We start from the raw sequence: 26,725 nt of genomic DNA on the forward strand, positions 1-26,725 counted from the left end.
AGTATAGAGATAAAAAAAAACAACCAACATTTTGAATGTTGTTAAATCTGTATCTACATGATTACAGAAGTATTAGTCAATATGGCGAGTTCTGATATTCACCAAGTGGAGTTTGATCTCCCTGATCACCTCACTGGCCATGATATGAAACAGGGAATATGAGCATGTTAGGTTGCAATGCATGAGTTCAGGCCTGCATGGCAAAGGTTACGGCCTTGTGATGGCATGATCATTTCTACATATAGGGTTAGGGTTAGGATTAGGGCCAAGCTCCACACACTCATGCTGAAAGGCTTATTAACCATTCATGACCAGTCTTCATGTTTGGACGGATGTTTTGCCCTGGAGCAGTCAAATCAGTTTTCTAATCACTTGTAGTGCCCCCTACTGGCCTCATGTAAAAAGTCCTAATTTAGCTTCCTTTGAAAACACACCAAGAACTCTTATTTGATCACGTGTTATTAGTACTCACCTCATCACATCACAGCAGTTAGCATTCAAACTGTAGGATGCCAGGTGTAATCTTGGAAATTAAAAGTAAACTTTAGCAGCCTTATCCCGATGGTTTGTGCCTCACTCCACCCATAAAATCATGGCTGATGATGAAGTTACACAGCTCTCAACACCTTTAGCGCAACTGGACGGCAATCAAAAAGATGAGTCAAATATGCCATGAATCATAAAACCTTAAGGGGGGGGGGGGGGGGGGGGGGCTGGTGCAGGTAAGAATTCAGTGTCCTGCTCAAGGACTCCTCAGCAGGGTGGATGTTTACTGAAACAGGGGTATCATTTAGGGCCATCTAGCTGAAATATGGTAACTCATCTCGGGTGTAAATGCTAAATGCCCCCTTTTTTCTTTTGAAAGAAAGAATAACTTTGGCAGGGAAAGTAAGTGGGACCAGGTGAGATCAGCAAGGTAGGGAGGAGTTAGGGCCTTGTAGGTAGTGGTGAGGATTTTACAGACACTTTGGAATTTGACTGGGGGCCCAGCGGAGGTCTCTGGAGCGGGTACGGGTGCATGACGTGAGCAAACTTCAGTAGTTTATGGAGGACTTAGGGAGCTGCGCCATAGGATGCTGTTGCCGTGATTAAACCTGGATTTGATGAAAGAGTGAATGAGTTTCTGCAGTAGCAAATGACAGTTTGGGGTGGGGGGGTGGGGGCTGAGTAGCCGATTCTTTTGTCCGACTGAACCAAGCATGGGTGCATTAGCAACATCAAGCACATATTAAAAAGACATGGATTATAGCTATTCCTGAACAGTTTTATTTGTTTCATATCTAACTTTAGATACCTCTAGTTTGAGACAGGAGTGTTTTCACATTCAAGTACACAGTGCCTTACTTCAATGCCCCATCTGAAAAGGTAGAGGCTTTAGATAAGGCAAGAGGAGCAAAACCTGCAAGCGATATAGAAGTCAAACAGTTACAGAGTACAACCTGGATTTGGACATATTGAAACATATTGTAATCCATACATTATGGTGGACCAAAAGGGCATGTAGTATAATACCAGATGAATGTACGATACATCGATTTCCAGCCTGAAAATAAATGGCCCCCAGATATCTTAAAACAACATTTCCCTCCCTCATTGCAAGCAGAGCCTAGTGAGACCCGTCAACCCTGAACTGTCAAGAATCATCAAAAGTGATCTTAAATTTAGATATCACAATGTTTGTGCATTATGACAATGACAGTAAACAAAATATGGTCTGTAGGAACAAAATTTAAGGCTCATCACCAAGTTGTTGTCCCCCCCCCCCCACCACCCCCCACAAAGCAGCGGCAACATGTTCGTCACCACGTTGTTTGGAGAGGAAAATGTTTTCAGCTTTATTCAGTTAGTCCAGTTCATGAAAGTACCGTGAATGTGATGGGAGAAAAAAACGAAACAAAAAGACAAAATAAAAATAACCTCTTACAAATCTAAACAGGCATTCATCCATCTTCCCCTCTTTATCCCGTATGTGCAACAACTGCGCCAAGTCGTTTGGTCCCTCTTCCAATGAAGAACAAACAAGTACCAAAACATTCCATTAGAAGTCATTGAAATCTGTTTATAGTAAAGTTACATAAAAATGGCACAGTCACAGAGAAACTAAGACATTGATAACCACTATATTAAACCGAAGGTAACCCACTGCAGCTCCTTATCAAACTCCACACCCAGTCGGATTCTTCAAAACAAACATGGACACCAACTTGTGTACATATTAGCAGAGGGAGGGTGCGATGACCTACATGTATCCTCCTTCAATAACTTGTGCTGTAACATCCAGAAAGAACGCAATGAATAGTGAAGTACGCAGAACTGTTCTGTAAGAGATAGAGTGCATGCATTTCTAAAATGCAAACCTTAATCCCAGTTGATGCTCATACCCAGCGCCACACCCAGAAGAAAAAAACAAAAACAAAATTCAACTAAAAAAAAAATCCCTTTTTACTAGTGATTCTATTCATATATATATTTTACATTTTTGTGGTTCCTGTTAAAAGTACCTTACGTCTTTTATATCATATACATTTATGACCGGCTACTATCGCAATCAATCAATAATATGACCTCTTAGACAATAATTTCAGGTACATTCAGGACTTTCTGTAAAAAGTCTTACAATTTTCTTTACAATTCATTAAAAATACAGAGGAGCAAAAATATTGGTGATACAACAGTCCACTGTCCTGCAGAGGCTGCTCAACCGTAGCTCAACAAAGTCCTCCCTCTACACAGCTAAAGATAATTTCACACGTCGCGCTTCATTCCGTACGTATCTCTGTCTCTGGCCTCTGCAGGGCCAGGTCAGTTTGGATAAAGGCTCCCTGGCCCAGTGCTGTGGAGTACGCCCTGTTGCTGTGGCTCACTGTGAATCCGGGGGCGGGGTAGGAGCTGGAGCCTCCACGTGTTTGAACAGGGGCCTGAGGCTGAGGTACTGGGTGGTAATCGTCCAAGTTGTCGTAGTGGGACTGCGTCGTTTTAGTGCTGTGTTTCGGATACGAGTAGTCCCTGTCCAGTTCAGGTTTTCCCTGGCTGTAGTGCTGCTGCTGCTGCTGCTGCTGCTGCTGCTGCTCTCGGACGCTGTGTGATCGCTCCGGTTTGGAGCGGGCAAGTTGTTCCCTGGGGGATGGCTGGTCGTCTGTACTGTGGTGGCCGCTTGGTGTTTTCACTTTACTCTGGTGGTGGTCAGAATCAGGACACTCGTAGCGTGGTTGGAAGTTCTTCTTGTTGGGATACTCCTGCTGCCAGTGTTTAGACCTGCTGCTGTCTCCACCCGGCTTGTCGTCTCCGGTCTCGTACTTGGCCTCGTGTCGGCCACCCTCTGGCTGCTGGGAGAGGCTGTGGCTCAGGGTAGCTGGAAGGGAGTGAGAGGACTGGCATTTCTTGGAACTGCTTTGCTTGGCGAGCCCGTCTGACTTGTCGCCCGCCGTGCTGCCCTGCGCGTGCATGTCAGTCTCCATGTACATGAGGACGTCAGGGTCCGACACCATGTGTCTGGGGAGGTAGCGCCCGTCTTTGCTCTCGGCTGCAACCAGCACAGCTTTACCTGGGTCAGATTTACTGCGCAGGTGCAGGGTTTCATACCCCGATATATCTGCTGGTGCAAACAAGCCGACGTTGTCGTACTGAGAAAGGACAGGGCCTTTAATCTTCTGTCTGGCCCTGCTCTCCCTCCGGATGGAGTGCATCCGGACCCTTTCTGACTCCTCGGGGTCCCAAGCGAGGTAAGCAGCAGCTTCGTTGGTCCCGTGACCAGGGGGCATGTCCCTGCTCACAAAGCTGTGCTCCTTCCCAGGTGGGAGAACGTGCTGAGCGAGGTAGTGGTACCCAGCCGCCTTTCCACCTGGTCGGCCAGCAACGGCTCCGGGATCTCGGCTGCCGTAGGAGTGGACGTGCCGGACTCGAATGGTGCCGTAAGGGTCAATGTCATAGTAAGGCGCCTCCAAAGGGCTTGAACCGGAGTACGGACTGTAGCGATACTGAACCCGTCCATTCTCAAAGTAAGGCTGCAGCTGGGTGACGTGGTAGTCGGCTTGTGAGGAGGACTGCTGCGGGGGCTGCTGGTAGGCTTTGCACTGATACACGGGCCGGTGGTAAAAGAATATATCGTCATCAGGGGGAACTTCTGTCCTTTGGATGGGCACTGAGCGGATAGTAGAAGGTACATGGAGTGAGTGCACTCTGCGGATGGTGGGATAGCCGTGGGTTCTGTCATGGCTATAACCCTGGTGCCCTGGCCCTGGCGACACGTACACACTGCGGGGGTTTCCTCTCGACTTTATAGAGTGGTGGTAGGACCTGGGACCTAAAGTGCTGTATCTGTTGTCTACTCGGGCGCTGTAAGGTATCTGAGGCTCAGATTTGGACACAAAAGAGAGGTGTGGGGGGACGCTGTCTGGCCGGTAGTGGTGTGGCATGGACTGCGGGCCCAGAGGAACGGGCCTCTGGTGGTAGTACGCTGATCCTGGAGGCTCAATTAAGACCGGCTCTCCTTTCGTGTGGTACAGGTAGGCTGGCTGGTGCGTGGAAGGTTTGCGAGGAGAAAGAGGATGGTGAGGCAGAGCATCCTCCAGATGGCCAGGCGCAGGGCCCTCGCCCAGGATATGGTAGGCTTCACTTTGGCTGAGTGCTGCTGTGGCCAGTTTGCTCTCTATGGTGCGGACAGGAGGGGCTGGAGGTGTGGTTCCGTACGAGTCGTGGTACTTCGCAGACTCTGTACAGGGCTGTACCGGCTTTATGGCCTCCCAAGGCTTCTCAACAGGCTCAGCAGAGGTGGGGGCCACTCTTGCACTGGCCTTTGAGAGGGGCTGGGGTTGGGTTTGGGGTTGGACCTGTGTCTGGGGATGTGTGTGAGGCTGTGATGGTGGATGAGACTGTGGATGAGGCTGTGGATGAGGCTGTGTCTGAGGCTGTGGATGAGACTGTGGATGAGACTGTGGATGAGGCTGTGTCTGAGGCTGTGGATGAGACTGTGGATGAGACTGTGGATGAGGCTGTGATGGAACATGAGGCTGTATCTGAGTTTGTGTTTGATGCTGGGGCAGTGAGACAGCCTGCCTTTTGGGCTTTTGTACTTTGGGAGGTGGCTGTTCTGATGGTTTTGGAAGGATTGGGGGCGGTGCAGTCTCCTCTGGTTTGACCTGAGACAAAACACAACAAAAACAGTCCCTTATTTACTGTTATCATAAACACCAAACCCCACACACACACCTCAGCTACGTGCTGTCCAGTGTCCAGTAGTGGTGCCTCGTGGTGTAGGCATACTTTGGCTGAATCAAAACATTACCTATGTAGGCCAAAAAAGACCCCTATGGCAAAGTGCCACAAACACTCACGCTGCATGTCGTACAGCATAGTGTGCAGGACTTCTAAGACTTAATAGACTTGTAATACGATACAGCACGATAATGAGTGCCAGCGGCCAAAACACTGCCAGTGACAAAAGAGCACAGGTCATTCCTCACCTAATTAATCCTAAGAATCATATGAGTTAAAGGAACAGTCATTCTACACAAATACACTTTTGAAGTCTTGCAGAGAGTTACGTGAGAAGATTGACTCCCACTCTCGTGTCTGTGTGCTAAATATGTCGCTAGAACGGTGGGACACTTAGCTTAGCATAGCATAAAGACTGGAAACAGCTAACCTGGCTCTGTCCAAAGGCACCAGGAAGACATACAAGATAAAACGTGTTCATTTGTGATCTTTCAAGGTGCTGGGAGGATTTTTTCCCCCCTTTGCACAGAGTCAGGCAAGCTGTTTCCCCCTGTCTTCAGTCTTTGAGCTAAGCTAACCGCCTGCTGCCTGTAGCTTCATATTTAATGTGAAGAGATGAGTCAAATCGATCTTCTCATCTAACTCTCGGCAAGACAGCAAATAAGTGTATTTCTCAAAAAGTGGCTACTTACCCGCTTATGTTATGCTGCATATGACTTATTAATACATTTGGGTCACGCTTAATGCAGCTCAATATCACAATACACCATTTGATGCTTACCTCAGGAGCAGGCTGTGGTAAGACTCCAGTGTCTTTGCAGCTGCCACTGGGGGTGGTGGCTGGAGTGGTACTGGATGAGCTGGTACGGACTGGGACCTGTCCCGTGACAGGCTGCTGCCTTTCTGGACTTTTCCTGGTTGGAGAAGTCAGGCTGGTTGGACTGGTGAGTGGGGCACACTTGTAAAAAGGAGTGCCTGGAGGGGTGGAGTCTGTGTCGGGCCGTGTTCCAGGTGCAGTTGTAGAGGACTTGGCACTGTCTGATGGCTTGGTAATCGTGCTGGTTAACTCTAGCGGCTGCTGCTTGATTGCTGGACTGAAAGTGGAGGGATAAGAAGAGGCTGTGGGGACAGTCAGGGCAGTGGTGTTTGGTGGTGGGGAACTTCCTCTCCCTGCTCCTTCCTCCTTAGAAGTCTGGAAATGTGGGACCAGTGGATGTGGCGGGTCCTGGAAGTTACAGGCCTCCTGTGGCTGCAGAGGGGACACTGGTGTGGAGGGCTCAGAGGGCCGAGACTGAGACTGAATGGAGACCTGCTGGGCAGACTCAGCGAGGGCTAGGGCCAACATGCGGGCAGCGTTTTTAGGAGGGGGAGGAGGAGGAGGAAGGGCAGCAGTGGGAGCTGTAGAGCTGAGGGAACGAGGGGTGAGGTCCTTTGAAGAGTCCGGAGCTACGACTCCTAGCAGGGACACAAAAATACAAGGGATCTATAGTTGAAGAATGGGTAAGCAAGAGAGCAGTAGGTGAAGAAAAGAAACGACAGCAGGCAGGCTGGTTTTAAGGTGCTTCAAGAGCAGGAAAGAGGGGAAGAGTTACGCCTGATGTTCAGGCATCATATGAAAAGATTTATATAAGATGAAATCCGTGCAAACCTGGGAGACTAAACCTAGAAAGAAGGCATTTGTATATTTAATGGCATGATTTATCACCCTATTTTAGTGTAAACAAAAGAGTGACAAGTCAGAAAATGCCAAAAACCACACTTAAAAAGGTAATTCTCTGCTCCCTACCTTGGTGCTCTTGGCTGCTGGCAGCTGGCGCCTGCTGTACACTCTCCTCTCCCTTCAGCTCTCGACTGTCCATGCTGTCAAAGGCTGCCAGCTTAGAGTGCAGCTCCATTTGGAAAGCTTCACTAAGCGACGGCTCTGCTGCCCTCAGCAGCCCACTGCCCATCAGGGGAGGAGAGTCCTTGGCTACTGAAGGAGGAGATAATGGCTGTGGAGAGACAGCCTGTCCAGCGGTATTCTTGTCCGGCATCTCTGTAGAGAAAAGCTCTGAAGTGGCCAATGGTGTCAAACTAGTGGTCTTCCCACATTTAATAGGTGACACAGCCTGTGTGGGTTTATCAGTGTAAGAATAGGAAGTGGTCAGTTTCTTGCTCTCCGCCTTCTCTCCGGCAGCCCGGATGAAGTCCGTGGACAACAAGGGGGAGGTCAAGCTGCCCAGGAAGGTGGCAGAGATGAAGTCAGAGCCATTGGTCTTGCCACAGAAGCTGCCCGGGCTCCTCTTTAACGTGGAGCCCTCGGCCCCGGCTGGTGAGTCATCAAGGGGGAAGGCATAGGAGGTGTCGGGGAGACTGCACTGGAAAGACATGGGGTCAAAGTCCAAGGATGCCATGCCAATGTCTGGCGGGCTGAGGTCCACGTCTTCACCTGCTGAGCGGGGAGGTGAGATGAGGGCAGGCACACAGATGGGCCCGTCGTCTCCGTCGCTGTCCTCGGTGGCATCAAGGTTGTCGTAGGAGTTGCAGTGCTGCCGGCTGTCCAGCAGCTCGCCGTTGAAGGAGGCTGACAGGGCATCGCTGCTGGAGCGCGGCCGCCGAGGACGGTACACCTTGGACTCGCCTGGAGGAGGAAAAGAATATAAAAGGCCCCATGTAAAACATTTGGCTGCACTGTAGAAAGAGCATTTAGTGTAAGCTATGGGCAGCACTGACTGATTAAAGTTGCTGCTGAGGCAAAGTGAACTGGAAAACACAAATGATTACCTTCAACATTGTGCAGGGAGCTCAGTGACTCTTCACTTTTGGCCGATCTTAATGTTGCCGTGTCTCCTCTGCCTCCTGGAGCATAATAATTATCAGGTATCAGCATTCAGCCTTGTTTAGTCAAATAAGCTCTTCTCATTGCAGTTGTGAGGTGACTGAAAAATTCACTGTTCCCATTCCAGCAGTGGAGGGAGGACTCACCAGCGAGGGCCATGGCCTTTAGTTCATTGGGCTCACTGGGGTTGCGGTGCAGCTTGCGCTTGGACATGGAGGAAGACTTGCCCAGGTTGAAGAAGGAACGCCAACTGCCCACGGGAGACTTCTTAGATTTAATAGGAGGCCTCTTCCTGTGATTAGAAAATGGTAGTGGACAAGCAGGCAGGGAACAGTTAAGTCTCCTTAACTTGCATAGAAATCTCAATGACAGATCCCGAGACACAGGGACAGAATAATCACATGAATGTGTTTTTAACTGCTTTTTAAACTATACGTGAGTAAAATCAGATCATCTTCATTTCTAGGAAATATGTGCCAAAACCTGACACTGGAGACAGCAGATCTGGAGGAAAATGACTCTGCCTGCAGTCTTACCCAGCAACCAGCAGAGGGAGACACATCCCAGCATTATTATTTAAGTCCAACCAACATTCAAATGCATGTCTTTTGCTACAATAGCTACAGTAGATCTGCACTGTAAGATAAATGTCCGTGTCTCTGTCTAAATTTAGATTTTACATGAATTGGTTTTTAGAAGAAGTCATTAAATGGCATAACAGGAAGAAGAGTTAACAAACCTCTCCATGGGAAACTCGATGACAGTGTGGAACTTGCCCTGCAGGGCAGCAGGACCTTCGCCCACCTCAATGTACTTGCTGTCTTCAGTGACCGGAGAGTTGATCTGAGCCTGGGTCCTGGCCTGGGCCTCCTCCAGAGTCAGAAGTTTAGTAGAGGGCGATGAAACCAGCAGGGATTTGGGCCGCGACAGTGAGTTGTGACCTGGTGATGTGGAACAGTGTTTATTGCTCAAGTAGAAGCAGTAGTGGGTAGTGATTCCACAACAAATTTTGGGCCGGGGTCTTATCTAACCGCTGCCTGTACACACCTGCTCCCTCTCGTATTAGTGAGCTGAGTTTAGTGCTGAAGAGAACATCCACATGGTTGAGGATGAACTCCACCACCACCGACTGGATTCGGACTTCCATGAAGGCCGCTGTGCCGCTGAAGCAGGCAGATTCAATCTGCTTTGACCTGAATCATGGACAAACAGCGAAAAGGGAAGCATTACATTTGATTTAGTAAAAAAAAAGTGTTCAGCTTCAAGAATTTTGAAATAACATTTCCTGCACTTGATGAGTTGATCAGCACCCTCCCACAAACAGCTGCTTAAATCCTTCCATTCAGGCAGAATGACTCATTCAAAGCAGGAGACACGGCACTTTCTGCTGCACAGAGCCCATTAGAGTCATTACATGGCTGACTCAAGTCTGAGAAATCGTTAATGCCCCCCATATAAGCTCAACTACATATACGCTAAAGTTAGAGCATTAGAATTATGTTGTTATACAAAGAAATCACTCAAGTAACAGGGTACTTTACAGTCAATCAACACAGCTTTTAGGTGATGATTTACAGAGTACTCACCACAATGAAATACATGCATACACAGAACATTCTATGGAGCTGGACGGCATCTCACCTCAGCAGGTTGGGCGCCCAGACAATGGCCAGGTTCTTGCTGTGCATGTTGGTGATGTAGCTGAACGCTGCCAAGCGGGAAAGGTGTCTCATGAGGAACTCCAGGGTCCTGCAAATCAAATATTCACTTATTCTGATTTAATTGGCTCCCTCTAGTGATGTGCAGACTAATGGCCATGATAGAGCTACTTCTTCAGAGCATCAATATTTCACTATGTGCTCAAATCCCCGAAGAATGTCACTTAGAAATTAGCATTTGTATGCTTTCACAAAGGAAGGGAAATACAATTCATCATCACCAACACAAAGGTCAGCTGGGACCTGTTAAATGATTCCATTCAATGCAGTGTGGCAGAACAAGAACCCTTGATTTTAACATCAACAGACACACACTACTGATGTGAATGCGCATCTGTAATCTGGAAGTTCCTGTGCCTGCCACAGGGGGGCAGTGTGCCTCCACACTGACCTGTAATGCGGCGGAGGAAGCTGCTGGATGACATCATGGATTTTGATGAGTCGCTCTTCGTCTGTTGCTGCTGATACGGCCTCCTTCAGGGTGACAACAAAGGGGAGAGATGGGGAGAGGGAGATTAAGAGTGGGACGTGTCAGTGTATCAACATCAGGCTCATTCACTTAGTCATCCCAGGTTCACGCTGCTACATGGAGCACAGGGGGGACATCGGCCTGCAGCCGCCACCACCACCCCCCAGCTGCCATAACAACCAGCAAACATTTACTTCGTCTTCAGGGACGGCTCTGTTGTGCTTGGAGAAAGTTTTTATTCCAAGTCACACAGAGAGCGGTTTGCTATATTTATAATGACAGGGTGTGGAAGTACAATGCTATGATTTCAGGGGTGTTAAGTGACTCATAACTGTGAGATAAATGTGAAGAATTCCTTTAAGATAAATCTGAGAAATGTCCCTTCTTCCCAAAAGAGATCAAGCACAAATTTGAAATCAGTACTGTCAGTCACATCCCATCAGTGTTCTCTGGGGAATCAGTGAGCACAACAAACAACCTAAAAAGTCAGGCGCTGTAATAGTTAGCAGACTTGTACCCACACATTAGTGTAAGAAAGTGGTGCGTAAGGCTTTGCTTACAGAGAATTTCTCATAGAGCTGGTAGGTGAGCAGCGGGTTGGGCAGCTCTCTGAAGTAGAGCTTACACAGCGAGCCAACGCAGTGGATGTCCTGGATGTAAACATCTTTGGTCAGGTCGGGGATCTGCTCAGAGTCAAACTCGTGCCTGATGGAATAGAGAGGGAGAGAGAGGGAGAGTCAAGCTAACTTCTTCTGAAGAAAAAGGCATCGATGGAATGACAGCTGCAGTTTGACGGATGGATACGAGACATGAAGTCAAGCCGCATTTCAGCAGTGTTTTAGAGGAGAATGCTATTGACATGTGCCTACATTGCTGTTAAAAGTCAAAACAAATCAATCTTAGGCTCCACCTGGACGTTTCACTGTTGAGAGGGAGTTTAGTGAGAAAATCTACTTCAAACTGTAGAAGTGGTCCTCCCCACACAAGCGGGCACAATCCTATCTATTTACATGTCAACACAGCATTACCCTTACACACCTCGCAGCATAGCACAACAAAACTCCATGTCCACTGCATGTCCACAGCACATACGGGATGTCGCCTTTTGTAAGCCAAACACTCAGATTACCAAAGTACAAATTCTTCTCCTGGTGTGACAACATTAGATAGTAAAACACACCACATGTCATCATGTTTTCTGTCTTTCACAGAGACAGTAATCCTACATGCAATTCACGTTATCAGCCTTTAGATGAGTGCTGTGGAAGGAGCGTGCACAGAGATAGACACTAAATACTGGAATAAATAAGGAGTGTGTGTGTGTGTGTGTGTGTGTCCCACCGCAATTTCTGGATATTTGAGGCAATTCCAGAGAGGCGGTAGATGCCGTCCACCACACCGTGCTTCTCGATGAACTCGGTGCAGCTCTTGAGGACCTGGGGCACTGTGAAGAGAAAAACAGCATGTCATCACATAACACATCAGTCAATATTTGTCCAGTCTTCGCTGAGCGCTACAGGGTCAAGGATAGCATGACTTTCCTTTTTGATGTGCGAGTACGGAGTGTGAATAACTGACTTTCTAGTGCTTTTGGAGGGAAAAGGCACTTTTCGCGCTGAGGGTGGAAACATTTGAACCCTGTGAAGTAGACACGAATATATCCCGAGGAGCTTCCTATATTTGGCGCTTTTGGTCGGCCTTTAACCTACTTTCTACATCGATGCAGTTTTCTGGATGAAGCAAACCGTCAGAGAACATGTTGTTGTGTGTGAGCGAGGCAGCCAATCACACATGCTCGGCTTCAAAACACAATGCCAGTGATTGTGTGTTAAGAGATGGACAGACAAAAAAGGAAAAACCTCAGAAAAACATAGAGCTTCTTCCTGCTCCTTCAGCAACCATGAATCACACAGACATGTTATTTATCTGTGTGTGTGTGTGTGGGGGGGGGGAGAGATAAGGATGGTGTGTGTGTGCGTGTGTGTGTATATATAAGGAGGCTCCCAGGCCTCCCACAGCTCACACATCATATAGATGATGACAGAGAGTGGGACACTCGCCGAAGCAGCTGTTCAGACGAATTCCACACATAGCGAAAGAGAAAACAAGGCGAGGTTTGAGGAAACTAGCTGGCATTCTGCAGCAGAGGAGAGGACAGTGAGGGTGGACAAATCCTCTCCGAGTCCTTCTCGTAGGAACATTCTGTTATGAGGTCCTCTTATCACACAGATACACGTGTGTTTGAATGTGGAGTCAGTGTTGGACGCGCAACAAGAACTCTTCCTCTTAAATTTGAGTTAAAACAGCATCAGCTTTCAACTGTGTCACTAAGCTAGCAAGAGATATGCCGGGTGGTCTCTCATCATCGGACCATGTAGGCAGATCCCTCTTTAACAGTCCCTGATCGGTCCTTTGGCCGGCATGCCACTCAGAATGTGACTGAAGCACAAGGAGTTATTGGAGATTTCTGAAAGCAAAATAAATTTCATGGAGCAGAGGCTTTTTGTTGTTTTCCAAAGTCTCAGTGTGTTGTTCGACGTCTAGCTGTCTGTTGAAACTGCGCTAAGATTCAGTGCTCTACTTATAAACTACAGAATCATTCACTCCACATTTCTTACTGTCACTGAAGCAGTCAGAACACCTTTGACCCCACCAAGTGTGATAGAGTGTCTTATCTCTCTACGTCAGGATCTCACAGAGGTCAAGGATTGACTTCTTCACCCATGAATGTGCGACTGCGATGCTGATCTGTGACCAGAGGCTCGTTAAAATGGACGGGACTCGGTGTGATGGCTGTGAGCTAATGCGCTTGCGAGATGAGAACCATTCATGTCCTGACACAGAGTATGATCCATTAACATGAATAAATGGGTTTTCAAGTTGGTGTCAACATGAAGTGAAATGAAGTTATTGATCAAGCTTCAACAGGAGAGTAGCGACATTACTGTGGTTGAAACTGATGTTACAAAGTATCAGGAGACCATTATCCTCCCACTCTGTCAGTGAGGACATCACATTAGCTCACCTGCCAGACGCCGCGCTGCTCAGAGCGCAGGAAATCAATGTGGCGGCAGCAGATAAATGTAGATAAATGATGGACTTCAGCCCAGCACATATCTTAATTACAACCAGAGCTGGTGTTTACATACAGTGTGTGAGAAGGTACATGATGACTTTCACCTAAAAACCATTAGCTCAGAAGCTGGAACGGAGGGAGCAGCAGGTGTGTTTGGGGTGGAAAACTTGTCTCCTACAAAATATGAACACACACTGAGCTCTGACAATCATGACGTCACTGAAACTACTGTGTCTTACTAAACATAACAAATTCTCAAATTAAAGCTGGTATTCACATGACAGCAGAGTCAAATAACCCCCTGTGAAACCACAACTTGTTGTTTTTACACTTTGGTTTTTGCACAGATTAAACAGACTGTGTTACCTTTGGACAGACCCAGGCTAGCTGTTTGCCACTGCTTCCAGTCTTTGCGCTATGCTAAGCTAATTGACTGCTGGCTGTGACGAGAGTGGCATCGATCTTCTGATCCAACTCTCGGCAAGAAAGCCAACAATCGTATCTCTCAAAATGTCAGTCTGTTTATGTAAACTACCAGGCACCCAGGAAGACTTTTAATGTGAAAACTCTGCAGGGATTGTTGAGTTTCATTGACAGCAAAGTGGAACGCCTGGATATGGTAAGTGAATGAAAACAGCATCTCTGCTAAAAGGACAAACCCATAGGAGCAGAGTACAGTAGTGAGTGTGACATGACTTAAAAGAAAAAAAAAGAAATCTCTCAGGTGTGTGCATTTTCTCACCATCATGTCCTGAGTTGAGGAGGTGCTCTCCCAGGTCACAGCCGAACACCCTCTCCCGGAGGATGCCTCTCTGCTTCAGCTTCTGCTTGGTGGGCCTGGACTTCATGAAGGAGCGCAAGAAGGTGATCAGCTTCCCGTGCTTCTTAGACACTGAGGAAGGAAGGACACATCTTAGACCTCTTACACAAGTGCATACTACTCTACAGTAAGTGTGGGTTTGACGCTGGCTGGGCTTTCACACAAGGTCTGTCTGTGCACCGGAGTGAAACCCCATACAAGCTGCTCAGGGTTGTCCCATTGTGCATTTCAGCTTCATTCTAATGCAAACCCTTCCTTTATGCGTGTGTAGTTTCCTTGAGGCAAAAGCTTCGTTCTTAAATACCACCTCCCAGGCAACTACAAAGGAATCCTCCACATCCAATACCAGTGTCCTCTGCTCCCCTTCAAAACAAGACAAAAAAAAAGGAGCAGACCTACTTAAAAACCCAAACCGCAATAATCAGATACTATGTCTGGGAAAGGGTCATAATCTTCTTAAACTACACACCATGTTTTCTCTGCTTTAGAGAGAGCAAAGGCTATCAAGTGAATCAAACAATCGGCTTTTTTTTTTTTTTTTTGAAGGGGGAACAATGGAGCCGGCCTCAACTCCAGACGTTTGTTCAAAGAATCTTCACTGAAAAATCACACATCGTCGGCCACTGGTGAGATGACAGTATACAGAGTGTTTTTCCACTCTTGGGTCAGTTGACTTGACTCCGATGAACTGAGCTTGTCTGATGAAAGCATCAATTTCCCTTTAACTGAGGATTGAGTTCAGTTATCTTATCAGTCTTGGTTAAACAGACACAAAAACAAACAGTTTCAATCTGAAGTTTTCCACTGACCGACCAAACATGTGTCATAGTGCATTCAACACGCCATTTCTCAGTGACAGTGGGTGCGCTATTGTAAATCAGTCAAATGTCAGGGTTGGAGAGCAAAACAGTTTGCCTGCAGGGTTAAAACTATTTCACCATCTTCTCACTGTTTACCGAGTTGAGTATTCAAGTATATTCATAATACAAAGCTCTCTCTGTGAAGAGGAGGAGCCTACTAATCCTGATATTTAGAGGATCTTTCCCAGGTGAGCTCTTAAAGCAGCATCAGTCGCCCCTTTCTCTCGGTTTTCCACACCTTCACAGCACTGTAAAGCTTTCCACTCAGACCTAAAGCATCCCAAAGAATAAGACAATGTCTCCCAGTCCACTCTCATCTCTTTCGTCTCTCTGTTCTGTGGATCTCACCCTTTTTCTAGTTGTCTCTCTTTGATCCTCTTGAATCTTGACGCCCTTGACACTGACTTTGACGAACAACTCTCCTATCATTCCTTTCTCTCTGCAGTTTTCCACAGCACAACCATCCACTCTGAATCCTGGAGGCCAATAAATGATTGAGGAGCAATCGGCAGCCACGCTCCTGAAATCTGAAACATTTAAACTGGCAGTGCGCACGGTCTCAAACAAAAAGCCAGGAACCCTGAAAGTTTACTACTGAGGACGGCAATAAAAACATCCATGACCTACCGATCTAGGATCACTGTGTTCTTTCAGCCACACCACCATCTGGAAAGTGGAAAAACTGCTTCGTCGCATCAGTTTTTTTTATTTATATTCCAGAGCGCATTCCTTTAACTGATTATAAACACAGTCACGATCACAACCCCTCCACTTCTCATGTGTTTCACAGCCTTGACATCATATTCACTTTACCAGCTCCAGACTTCCGACCGACACAAACGCAGAGGTTGCTAATTTAAAGAAAAGCGCATTTTACAATTCAATCAGATAAATAACTTGTATTTGGAGAGGCACACTTTCAGTATGCTGTGCCAAGCTGAGCTCTGCTTCAACTGCAGAACAACTGAAAGTAGGCCAGTGCTCGCCAAACTCCATCTCTACAAACAAAACAAGCTGAGTTAAAGAAAGCTGAGGCTGAACTGTGCTCAAAAGATAACAACAATACAATAAAAGTGTCAAGGCAGCGTCTAAGCAAAGATTTACCAGACGTGATGGTACTATGATTAATTTATAGAGACCTGCACAGCATCACGAAGCATGCACATGTGCTGTTACAAATATTATTATTTCAAAGAGCCATCCCAAAACATCTACTATGTGAGACTGGGCCCTCTTGCCCACAGACCATTAGGTAGAAATTAATGAGAGGCTGCCTGCTTTGCATGCTAAATGTACACCGTGGAGAAAAATTGCGTGCAGCAGGCTTAATTGACAGTCCATCGAGTACATTTAGAATGCAAACATCAAGACCAGAGTGAAACTAATGAGCTGATGGGAATGGAAGGTTACTTTGTAGCTGAATTAATTGTACAGTTGCTCATTGTGTTGGCAGAATACTAACAAAAATGTATGCAAACAGTGACAGCGCATGAAAAAATACTGTGGGCAGGAAATTATGTTCAGTGACATTTTCACTCACATTTGCTTTTTGAAATCAAACACATGTCAAGGACGAGTAGAAACCGCAACTAAGATTGTAAATGTAACAGAGGAACTCACTGATTTTACAAGACAAAGTCTTGGGGAGGACTGCTGCGTATGTGAAAACAGTTGTATAAAGCCTCGCATGTCTCCACAGGGAGCAGTTTGAAGCCTGATGAACGTCCTCAAGTGATGTCACTTGAGTCAGATGGGATTGAAGACAACAATTGTGAAAATGCAAAAAAATCTGGGAGTGTGGAGTCAGTGAGCAGACCTCTGTAGCCCCGCTCCTCATCTCTGCTCGAGGCTAGCAGCTCCAGGCTACATTAGCCGCTACTAGCATAACACCCCTGAATCTCAAGGCATTGTGGGTAATTTTTGTGGAGAAAAATGTGTGTGATGAAAAAAGATAGCTCTGGTTCTACTGAATTTATTTTGATCCTTTTTTAAAAAAACTGTCCATCGTGGGTCCGAAAGTGTTACGTCAGCGGAGTAATTGTTTAAGTATCAATGAGAAAAAAAAAACTGGACACGGTTTAGGTTAACATCCAAACACATGATTGTTAAAAATAACTTAAATGAAATTAGGTCCACACATCCATTCTTTACATGTCTACCCATCTACCCACTAACCGGACACTTTACTCACACTGTGAGATGCATTCTGTCATTTCAGTTTTTTTTCTAGATGATAATTAAATCTATCCTGTCAGTTAGTGTTGAAGTTGAATTATTTGGGCTGACGCTCACACACACACACACACACACACACACACACACACACACACACACACAAACAGTATCCCAAAATAAACAAACCAAGACTGATTTATAACTACCTCACTCCTGCAAATAAATAATGCTTGAACCAAACTTTTGAGTCCTAAGTCTCTCTGTGGCGTGCCATTTTACTGAAGTAGGACAATCAATTCTGAATCAACCGCCGGCCTCCGCGCCAGCATCCGCAAACAAGACCCATCGTTGCATTTCAAGGAAAAGTTGAGCTACAACCCCCCCCACCCCTTGCGGAGAAATTCCTCCTGCGCTGCTGTACCCGCAGACAAAACCGCTGAGGCAGCTTTGTTTACTCACTCTTAAGGCATGAAAAAGGCCCTTTAGTGTCATGTAGAGGAGGGGGGGGGGGGCTGACTGTGTGACTGTGTTGGCTTTACACCGACACGTCTCTTTTATTTAGGAGCCCAGACTGACTGTAAGACGTGAGGAAGAGGAGTGCAATGACAGGCATGACTCTCCAGAGGACGGACGGAGACTCCCATCTGCTTACTGTCAAGGCAGATGACAGCCTGGGGGCCAGCGGCTCCTCGAGCACGCTCAGCACTGAAACTGCCTCTGACACACTCGCTGCTGAAATCCAGCTGGATAAAGGCATTTCATTTAGGGATAGTGGGACTGATAAAGCCTTCATGTGCTTCTAATTACAAGATTTATTGCTTGGGGGCGTTTAAAGGGGTATTCCAACGACTTAGTATTGCACTTTCAAAGTCTTGTCTTCAAGTGTCTTTTCTTAGACCCTCCCTGTCTGGTAAACACCCATGTCTTTCAAACTCCACACCTCCAGTTTGTATCACAGGCATTCAATTACACATTTGTAATCTCAAGCTCAATTTCTCAGACTTGACAGAGGTCCCCCAGAGGCTCAGAAGACATCATACTGACTGTTTTCACAGGCTGAGCGGTTCAAACCATGACTGGCAAACAGATCTTCATGTGTAAAATTGGTGGAGTGCCCCTTTAACACACACACACACACACACACACACACACACACACACACACACAGGTGAGATAAAATGGTTTCTGTAGAATATACTTTCTGTAGGATATTTGCAGAACTCATGCAATCTGATGGTACGTTGTTGACATGTGACACAAGAGGAGGGGGGCGGGGCCCAGATGTACACAGCTAGGGAAATTACAGCCAATAGCCTATGTCTTGCATTTGCATATATAACAGATACAATCTAATGCCTGAGGAGCACGAGCAGGTTTCAGTTACACCTCTTAACTGAATGTGCGACTATGACGAGCGCCCCCCCCCCTCCACACACACACACAAGAGATCCCAGTGATGAGGAGAAAAGAGGCCAAGCATTACAGCAGGAGCAATTACAGACGTACTGGCAAACATCATGCTCTCTTTCCCTGCTCCGACCCCAAACCGAGCGCCTCATTCCATTCAGTGAGCGAGCAGCTTTTCAAAAGGACAAAGATTGGAGGAAAATTCCAGCTTCATAGCAACACGGCAAAGATGTGCCATTGCTCCCGAAAGCAGGGCAGTGACACCACAGAGCCAATCAGCAGACTCCAGCCTGAGATAGTTGATACAACTACCGTGCGTGTCAGTGTTCCCTGAATGCACAACCACCAGTAGGTGTGACCGCAGCTCCTTGGGGCTTCACAATGCTCTCATCACGGCTCAGCTCAGCCCTTTTCACTTCAGCCGACACCCCCCCCCTCAGGACTCAATAGCCACACACGCCCACGTAGGGAGCGGGAAAACTCAAACTGCCTTCCTGTTCACTGCTTTAAATTCATAAAATCATTATGTGAACGGGCAGGATGCAATTACATCATCCGTCTCAGAAATCGACATGCTGTGAGAACAAGGGTTTTGGCAGGAAAGTGATTTGTGGATGCACCAAAAGCTTTTCTAAAAGGATTAAATGTGTTGTTTGCTGTGGTGGGTCCTTCAAATTTAAGTTGGGTCTTTCTGGGAGCCAGTAAAGCAGAAATATAGAGTTGTTTATCAATATGATTGAATTCACTTAGTCACTTTCATCACCAGGTATGTCTGTGCTAAGTACAAAATCCTTATATCGTGACAGACACAGTTGAGGGAGTTTTTCCTGAGTAGTTTAACTTAACAAGCCAACTTAATGACTGTTATTAATAACATTTCCTGATAGAAGTCATTGGGGGAAAAAGGACATTTGTCCATTGAGAGGTGACAGCCCCACAGAGGTAATGTTTGCATTTCTTCTCAAACTAAAAGACAGCACATTAACACTGGGAGACGCGCTGTGTTTACACCCATTAACGCATCCTGACCGTCTCCTGCTGGTGTTTCTGGATGGCTGTAAACAACAGAGCAGTGTCTGCCTGTCAAAAGGCAGCCATGAGTGACAGTGACCTCTGTTTGGACACGAGGGCCCAAGTGTGTGCTGATGGTAAGAGCAAAATGCGTTATTGTTCCATCTCTCAATGCACCAGTGAACATAGCTTCAGTTGGGGAGGGGGGGGGGGGGGGGCTCAGCTGGGTCCTGTGTTTTCTCACCCAATAATTATGCCTAATGGTCAAACTGTCACATCAGAAATCATGAGGTCATGAGACATCAACAAATGTCAGCATCAGTACCAAGAGAGCACTGAACCTCAAAAACTGGTGCGACTCCTCCAAAGCCATTTTTTGCTAAATTCAATTAGTACAATATCAGAAACAAAAAGTAACTTATCAATTAACTAATTATTTTTTTATACAAATGTCAGCTATGGAAAACTGCCTGGTACTGTCAGACCAGGTTTGACTTGGCTGATTGTTCATTCAGATGCCTGACAAATATAACAGTTACATAAAACTTTATACATTTCAATATGTCTAACTTCTTTCTTAGCTAAACAAACTCGTTATTCCAAAACTGCATTTTAAAAGTCAAACTTTGCTAAAACCTCGTGTTGTATCTTTCTCAAACTTTCAGTCTACGATATTCTGATATTAGTGAATAATTAGAAATATTTCAACACGGGAGGGGGGGTGTTATTCATAAGTTATTACGAGAGAGAAACGGAGACATTACGAGTCATGTGAGGAAGGAGCAATATTTTCCATACTTCTTTCAGGGCGAGAAACCCCTGCCACCATTCAGAGTGCTGTCCCTTCACACAGAGTATTCCCAATAAAACACGACACAAGGCTAACTGTTAAAAAAGAAAAAAAAAGCAACAGACTGTACCGAATATATCAAATGTTGAAGTCTACACAGTTCACACGCAGTTTCTTACCTCCGCTCCATAACGCTGGACCTGCCTTGAGGCTTTATGACTGGGTTTCAAAAAAAAAAAAAAAAAAGTCCAAAGTACAACTATCCACTTATCTTTTTCTGTCGCTAAACTTGAACAAAATGGCGACGCAACCTCGTGAAAAGTCGCAAAAACGGCAACCAAGTGAGAAAGATACCAAAAAAAAGATGAAGGTTTTGACACGACGAGCAGAGCAGAGTAGAGCGGCGCGGCGGACTCTCCTCTCCGTCTCTCTGTCGGCTCCGTCAGCGTCCACACAAAGCTCCGCTCCAGCGGATTGGTTTACAGCCCCCCACACGTGCTGCCTTGAAGTGCTCCCGGAAATATGAACACAACCGGTCCCAGTAGTATTACAAAACTGGGAATGTATTATTGAAGCAAATCTCACATCAAGTCAACATGACAATGGGTGAACCTGAACAACAACTTTTAGTTGATATATCAAAGCAATATATATTTGATGCCATGCCTGCAGTCTGTGCTTTTCGATTTCTGAAGAGCACTCCTCTTCTCCAAAACTCAGTAAAGGGCTCCCTCTAAGCTCCCACATCCTAGGTCAGAGGCTGTGAATGCAGTAAAGCCTGGCTGCATTTTAGTCCTACAGTCAGGAAATCTTTACATTCATGTTAGATGAAACAGTTTGGAGCTACTTTGTGCTTGCAGTATTACAAGAAGAATAGCGTTACGAATGTTACTGATGGTTTTGTATGTACAAATCTCTATTGGCCATCAGTTGCTCACACAGCAAACCCCTGCCTCCCAGTCATATTTACATGGCTGATTTGCACATGTGCTTGATTCTAATGTTTCCGACAGCATATGAAGGCAGCACGGGAGTCAGGCAAGGCAAGAGGCAAGCTGGTGGTTTACACAGTGGAAAATACTCCTTTACATGACACACACACACACACACACACACACACACACACACACACACACACACACACACACACACACACACACACACACGCTCCTGCTTTTATTCTCTGTCAAAAATCGCTTAATTTGTAATTACATACTTATAGGAATAGGCTAATTATGTAATTCTAGACCTGTATATAAAGGTTCAAATTAAATAGTTATAAACCCTTGAGACTCAAAGAAACTCAAAAGTAAGTAATTTCAAAAAATGACTTCCTATCATTCTTCTTCATCATTCAAATAACTCATCAGGCTCCAACTGGTGTGGTGTCAGGTGGAAAGAGAGACCCTCACACTCTTACTGCGTACACTGCTGACCGACTGACTGACCCCAAGCTGACACTGGCTGACTGTCAGAATGATTCAGTCCGACTTAAACAACATATTGGATGGCTTTGCCTTGCCTTGACTTTAAATCAGCTCTCCCTTCTGAGGCCCCCCCTGGCCCCCCCCTGACAGCATTATCTTATTAATTCTTTAACTAGCTTAGTCCCTTAGAGTCAAAATGAAGTCAAACTAATTTGTTGTTGGTCTAGAATCACAAGACCACAGTCAGACTTTTTTCGCAGCATGTGATCGCTTCAAATTGTCATGCGTTTAACAAGAAGCTACAGTAAGACAAACATTTCTTTGGGCTGATCCTCAAATGTATCTTTGCATGTAAGTTCTGATGTTTTCCATTTTTACTCAAGTACTGTACTGTACACTTTTAAGGTACTTGTAATTTGGTATAACATGCTGTTTACACACTGAGGCATCAGTATTAACAATCGAATAATGCCATATATAATAATATATCAGTCACTGTTCTTTTGCAGAACCACTACTTTTTCTTTTGATACTTTAAGTTCATTTAGCTGATAATACTTCTGTACTTCTATTTAGGTAGGATTTGGAACGCAGGGCCTTTACTTGTAATGGAGTTTCTTAAATAAAAGCACCAATAGAACGATGTCAAATTAAGTAAAGGATCTGAATACTTCTTCCACCACTATCCATCTTCCATGTGTATGTAATGCTCTATAAAATTCCCCTAATATCACTCAGCATTAACTCCATGCGCTGGGGGAAATTACTGAGAAAGTCAAAAGAGTTTGTTCTGTGCAGCTCGGATCATAGTCATACTGTATGTCTCCTACGCTATCACTTATAGGCCAAGACACAGTGATTCATTTGTCCACTTTGTATGGTGCTTTTTTACCTTACACGCTTGTCATGATACCTTAAAATAACTAAATAAATAAATTCAACATTTGTGGCATTATTGGAACAGAGGGAGGCGGTTCGGTTGCCATGGACACGGTAGAGGCGGTAAAGCAGCAGGTGGAGTTCGACTTTAGGACTGAAGAATATTAGAAACGTGCTGGAAAAACACCTACACAGGAAGTAGTGAGCTCCTGCCCTGATGTCATATCGCATGTAACAGGGTGAGCGCTTTGTGTTGGCTTAAGCATCATCCGGCTGCGGTTTTGCATGGATCTGAATGGACTGTTTCACCCCTGGGACATGGAGCGAGCGAGGCAGCGCGTTTAGCAGCTGCATGCCAAGTTCAATGCCCAGGAGCAGAGCGCCATGCCGTCTGACACATAAACACGGCTGTACATTTGAATTCCTACCTGCTGCTTAAATGCCTGTAAGCTTTGAAGCTTTGCAACAACAGTGTTTTGTTTTAGCGCCGAAGCCAATGCGACACGTCACAACAATGACGCAACACAACTCTGTGTAATGCAACTGCAGATACTCACTAGCTAAGTCCACTGAGGGAAGCCAAGGTGTAAAAACTGATCTTTGTGCTTTGCGCGCGCACTCGGTTTACAACACAGCCCCGAGTTGTTAGTATGTAATCAAAAGCGGCCTCCCCCACACAAAAGGTGCTGTCTATAACAACAGTGTCTTATTGAAGCTACAGAGCAACAAGTTACACAAGGGACCTTGCATAGTTTCACAGCACAGAAACTGGAGCACCAGGAAATGATCTGAGATCCTCGGGAACAGGAGGACAAATCTTACTCTGTCTCACACATTCTCTCCCCCAATTTCCCTTCCTCTCTCGTCCACATAACCAGCTGTCTTGGCTCACGTATGCTCACAGCTGCCCAAATCACTGGTCCCCAGACATGACGAAGGCCTACACTGAGGAGGGGAACAGAGGGGGCTCTACATCTGGGTCAGTAACTGGCAGGTCTATTGGGCTGTCTGGGGAGGAAAGAAGGCTGACTGTCATCCTTTATCCAAAGCTCATAACTATTTATTTTCACATTGATGTCAACAAAAGAGCCTATTTTTGCTGTGAAGAGTTTAGTCTCTGTTCTCAGATGCCACTGCAACACAACACGAGAACATGGAGCAAAGGACTAATAACTCCGAGGTTCTATCGCCTCGATTTTAGCTGGAGCAGTGCAGCGTGTTAACAATTTCCATGGTTTTACTGAGAAACAGCAAAGGTTAGTGGTGAGTGGATCTAGGCAGAGCAAGCATATTTCTCCAATGCTGTGTGGCTCCCTGCAGGAATGTGCTCTTTCAGTCACCATGGAGAGGGAGACAGAGATTCTTACTGTTGCGGGACAAAGCTTAACGCTCAATGGATGGGTTTACAGGCCCCCTCATTGTAAAAGGATTAAATAAATCAAGGCCGGTCGAGACCTAGCGCCACGGCACCCCTGCCGTGGCCTTTCAGCCTCGACCAAACAGACACACACAAACACAGCTGGCCCCCGTCCAGACACAGGGTACATTCAGCAGCTTTGAGAAATGCTGTAGTAACCTGGCTCACCCCTGAAGCCATTTGCATACAACTTGAGGGGTGAAAACAGTCAAAGAACAGAGGGGCTGGAGGAATAGGATTGTTCTCTTTTGAGAGCAACATTTGAAAATTGGGGTTGCATTTTACACCACAACTTTTATATACAGTATTTTATGCCATGCAAAATGGACTCGCACAAAAACCTGAAACATATCCAAAATACAGCAGTAGAAGAAGAATCTGACAACGCAGAGGCAATGTGAAGGATTTTAAGTAACAAAATTAAATATGACCATTATTTGCATTACACAGACCTTTTTTTTTTTATAGAAGCTTATAAGTGAGTTAAAAGTGAGGAAGTTCACACAAACACACACTGGAAAAATACCTATTTCCACTATTAAAGCACACCCAGATATGGCTAAAGGCTAAAGTGTAGCGATAATGTGGACAAGTGTGTTAAAGGTCACAGACAGGATAGTTTACTATGCTGCGTGAGGTCATCCTCTTGTAATGCAAGACCAAATATTTTCCTGTGTGAAGAGTGAAGCTTCACCCCCAGTTTTAAGCTACAGTGACAAGTATACAGACTAGTCGTATTAGAGTCACACAGTGCAAACACATCACTCGGGATTGTGGAGTTAGGTTTTGGTTAGGGGATGGTGGTGCGGCACACCAAAGGATATTTTGTCTACCTGAACTTAGGCTGTAGTGGTTTAGCGGGTCGGCCACCCATGCACTGTCCTGTATTACACTCTCCATCTCCAAGTCTGCATGCAGCCCCATGGACAGATGGACCAACAGACAGATGGATGGATGGGCGATGGAGACGTGAGAGAATCAGCAGAGGGAGAGAAGCACTTCAAGTTAGAGAACAGAGCAACTGTGTACTTTGGGACTGTGAGGTCAGCAGCTTTGCATAGAAATGATACTTTGATGCTAAAGCATTTGTGAGACAGTGTACAGATGAAAAAAAAAAAGTTTAGTCATGAAGAAAAGAAACTGTGTATTCATCAATAAAACACGTCTTCTTACATGAGAGAACTTCTACTTTAAAGTTATAATCCATAAGATTTTCAGGAATTCAAGCCCTGTTTTTGTTACTATTCATGGTTGTCATTTATTCAGCAATGGCCATGAAGTGTATTCACTTTCTGAAATTAACTCTCCATATAGTAGTTTTCTTTGTTGGTGGCGGGGTCCGCCATTCCCACACAAGATTCAAATAGCCTACCTACGCAGCATGTAATCCAGTGTTACTGTTCTTAATTTGACTGATTGATATCAGCCTCACTGTTTAATGCCGACTCTCCTAACACCATATCAGAGCTGTATTTAGTCACTGCTAATGCTAAGCCAACATTTCCTGCTGCTGCTACTTCATATTAAAAGCATTCAGCTGGTGGAACACGAGTTGGCTTTAGTTGTGACGCAGTCACAAAAAAAATGTTTTCACTGAGGTTAGCGCTAACCTCAAAAAATGTGTCTACAAAACATTTCTACAGAACATTTCAGGGGATAATGGAAGAGTCAGGAGCAGCGGTAGCGGCAGTGAACTGTTAGATGAAGAGCTGCAGGCGAAAGGCTGCACACCTCAGCAAGGTAACCACTTCTGCTAACTGTTTCCTGCGGTTGTGTGAAAAACGACTCACACTGTGAGCAGCATGATATCAAATGGAGGGTGCTCACGGCATGGGGGAAAGAGTCCAATTATTGACGGACATCTTTGTTAAAACAATGCCAGTTTGTTTGGCTGCGTGTGTGTAAACAGATATACCAGTTGCTCTTCTGTTAGCTGCTCAAGGATGTGTCTGCAGCCCTTGCTGTTCCTACCGCTGACCACGGCTGTCACCAAATCAAACCCTGGAATCTTAAGGATTATAACTTTAACTACATCCAAACTCTAAGGAACTAAATGTCACAAATGTGTAAATGCATGTTGTGTGTGTGTGTGTGTGTGTGTGTGTGTGAGCGAGTTAAGGTGGAGTGAGTGGACAGGTGGATGAAGTGTGTATACCAACACGCACAGGGAGGGAAGAGACTCCAAGAAGCAGGCTGCAGGCCAGAGCAGGGGGAGGCTGAGGCAGAGGAGTCACAGTCAAATGCAACAAATCAAGACACATGCTAATACAACTGTACATCCCTGCGCGGTGAGACAACAGTATTAATGATGCATTGCAGAGGTGAACAAGCAGTGCAGTTCTGACACATAGACAGGCAGCTTAAACGCCATTACATTTAGTTATCTGTCCTGCCACTGATAACAAAGTTGATCCAGGATCTGCTCTTTCAGAGTCAACATTGAGTCATGTTAATATTACGGACAACAGGGCATTTGCAGGTTTTAGAAAACCAAACATTAGGCTTTGGTTATTACTGTGTAGAATATAGGCCAAGATTGAATTGAATAAAAACCAAACAACGAACATATTTCTGATTGAACATAACTAATCAGTGACACGATCTGTATTCAGGATATCTACATGATATACTTGACCTGCGGATA

At 45.7% G+C, this 26,725-nt stretch overlaps 1 protein-coding gene across 1 annotated transcript; it reads right to left on the reverse strand.

Annotated features, from left to right (window-relative positions):
- Positions 1–1,243: 1,243 nt before the first annotated feature.
- On the reverse strand, positions 1,244–26,297 carry arhgap32b (Rho GTPase activating protein 32b). Its single transcript, XM_070916842.1, has 15 exons — positions 26,247–26,297; positions 24,915–24,989; positions 14,038–14,187; positions 11,561–11,663; positions 10,780–10,924; positions 10,142–10,224; positions 9,674–9,781; positions 9,080–9,225; positions 8,772–8,973; positions 8,179–8,324; positions 7,978–8,052; positions 7,001–7,834; positions 5,996–6,669; positions 5,004–5,138; positions 1,244–4,955 (listed from the first exon to the last, which is right to left on the reverse strand). Exons 2-15 carry the CDS (start codon positions 24,979–24,981, stop codon positions 2,760–2,762), a joined length of 5,064 nt encoding a protein of 1,687 aa, XP_070772943.1. The 5' UTR covers positions 24,982–24,989; positions 26,247–26,297; the 3' UTR covers positions 1,244–2,759.
- Positions 26,298–26,725: the final 428 nt, after the last annotated feature.

Source organism: Enoplosus armatus, chromosome 13, assembly GCF_043641665.1.
Source record: "Enoplosus armatus isolate fEnoArm2 chromosome 13, fEnoArm2.hap1, whole genome shotgun sequence".
In the NCBI taxonomy this organism is placed as follows: Eukaryota; Metazoa; Chordata; class Actinopteri; order Centrarchiformes; family Enoplosidae; genus Enoplosus; species Enoplosus armatus.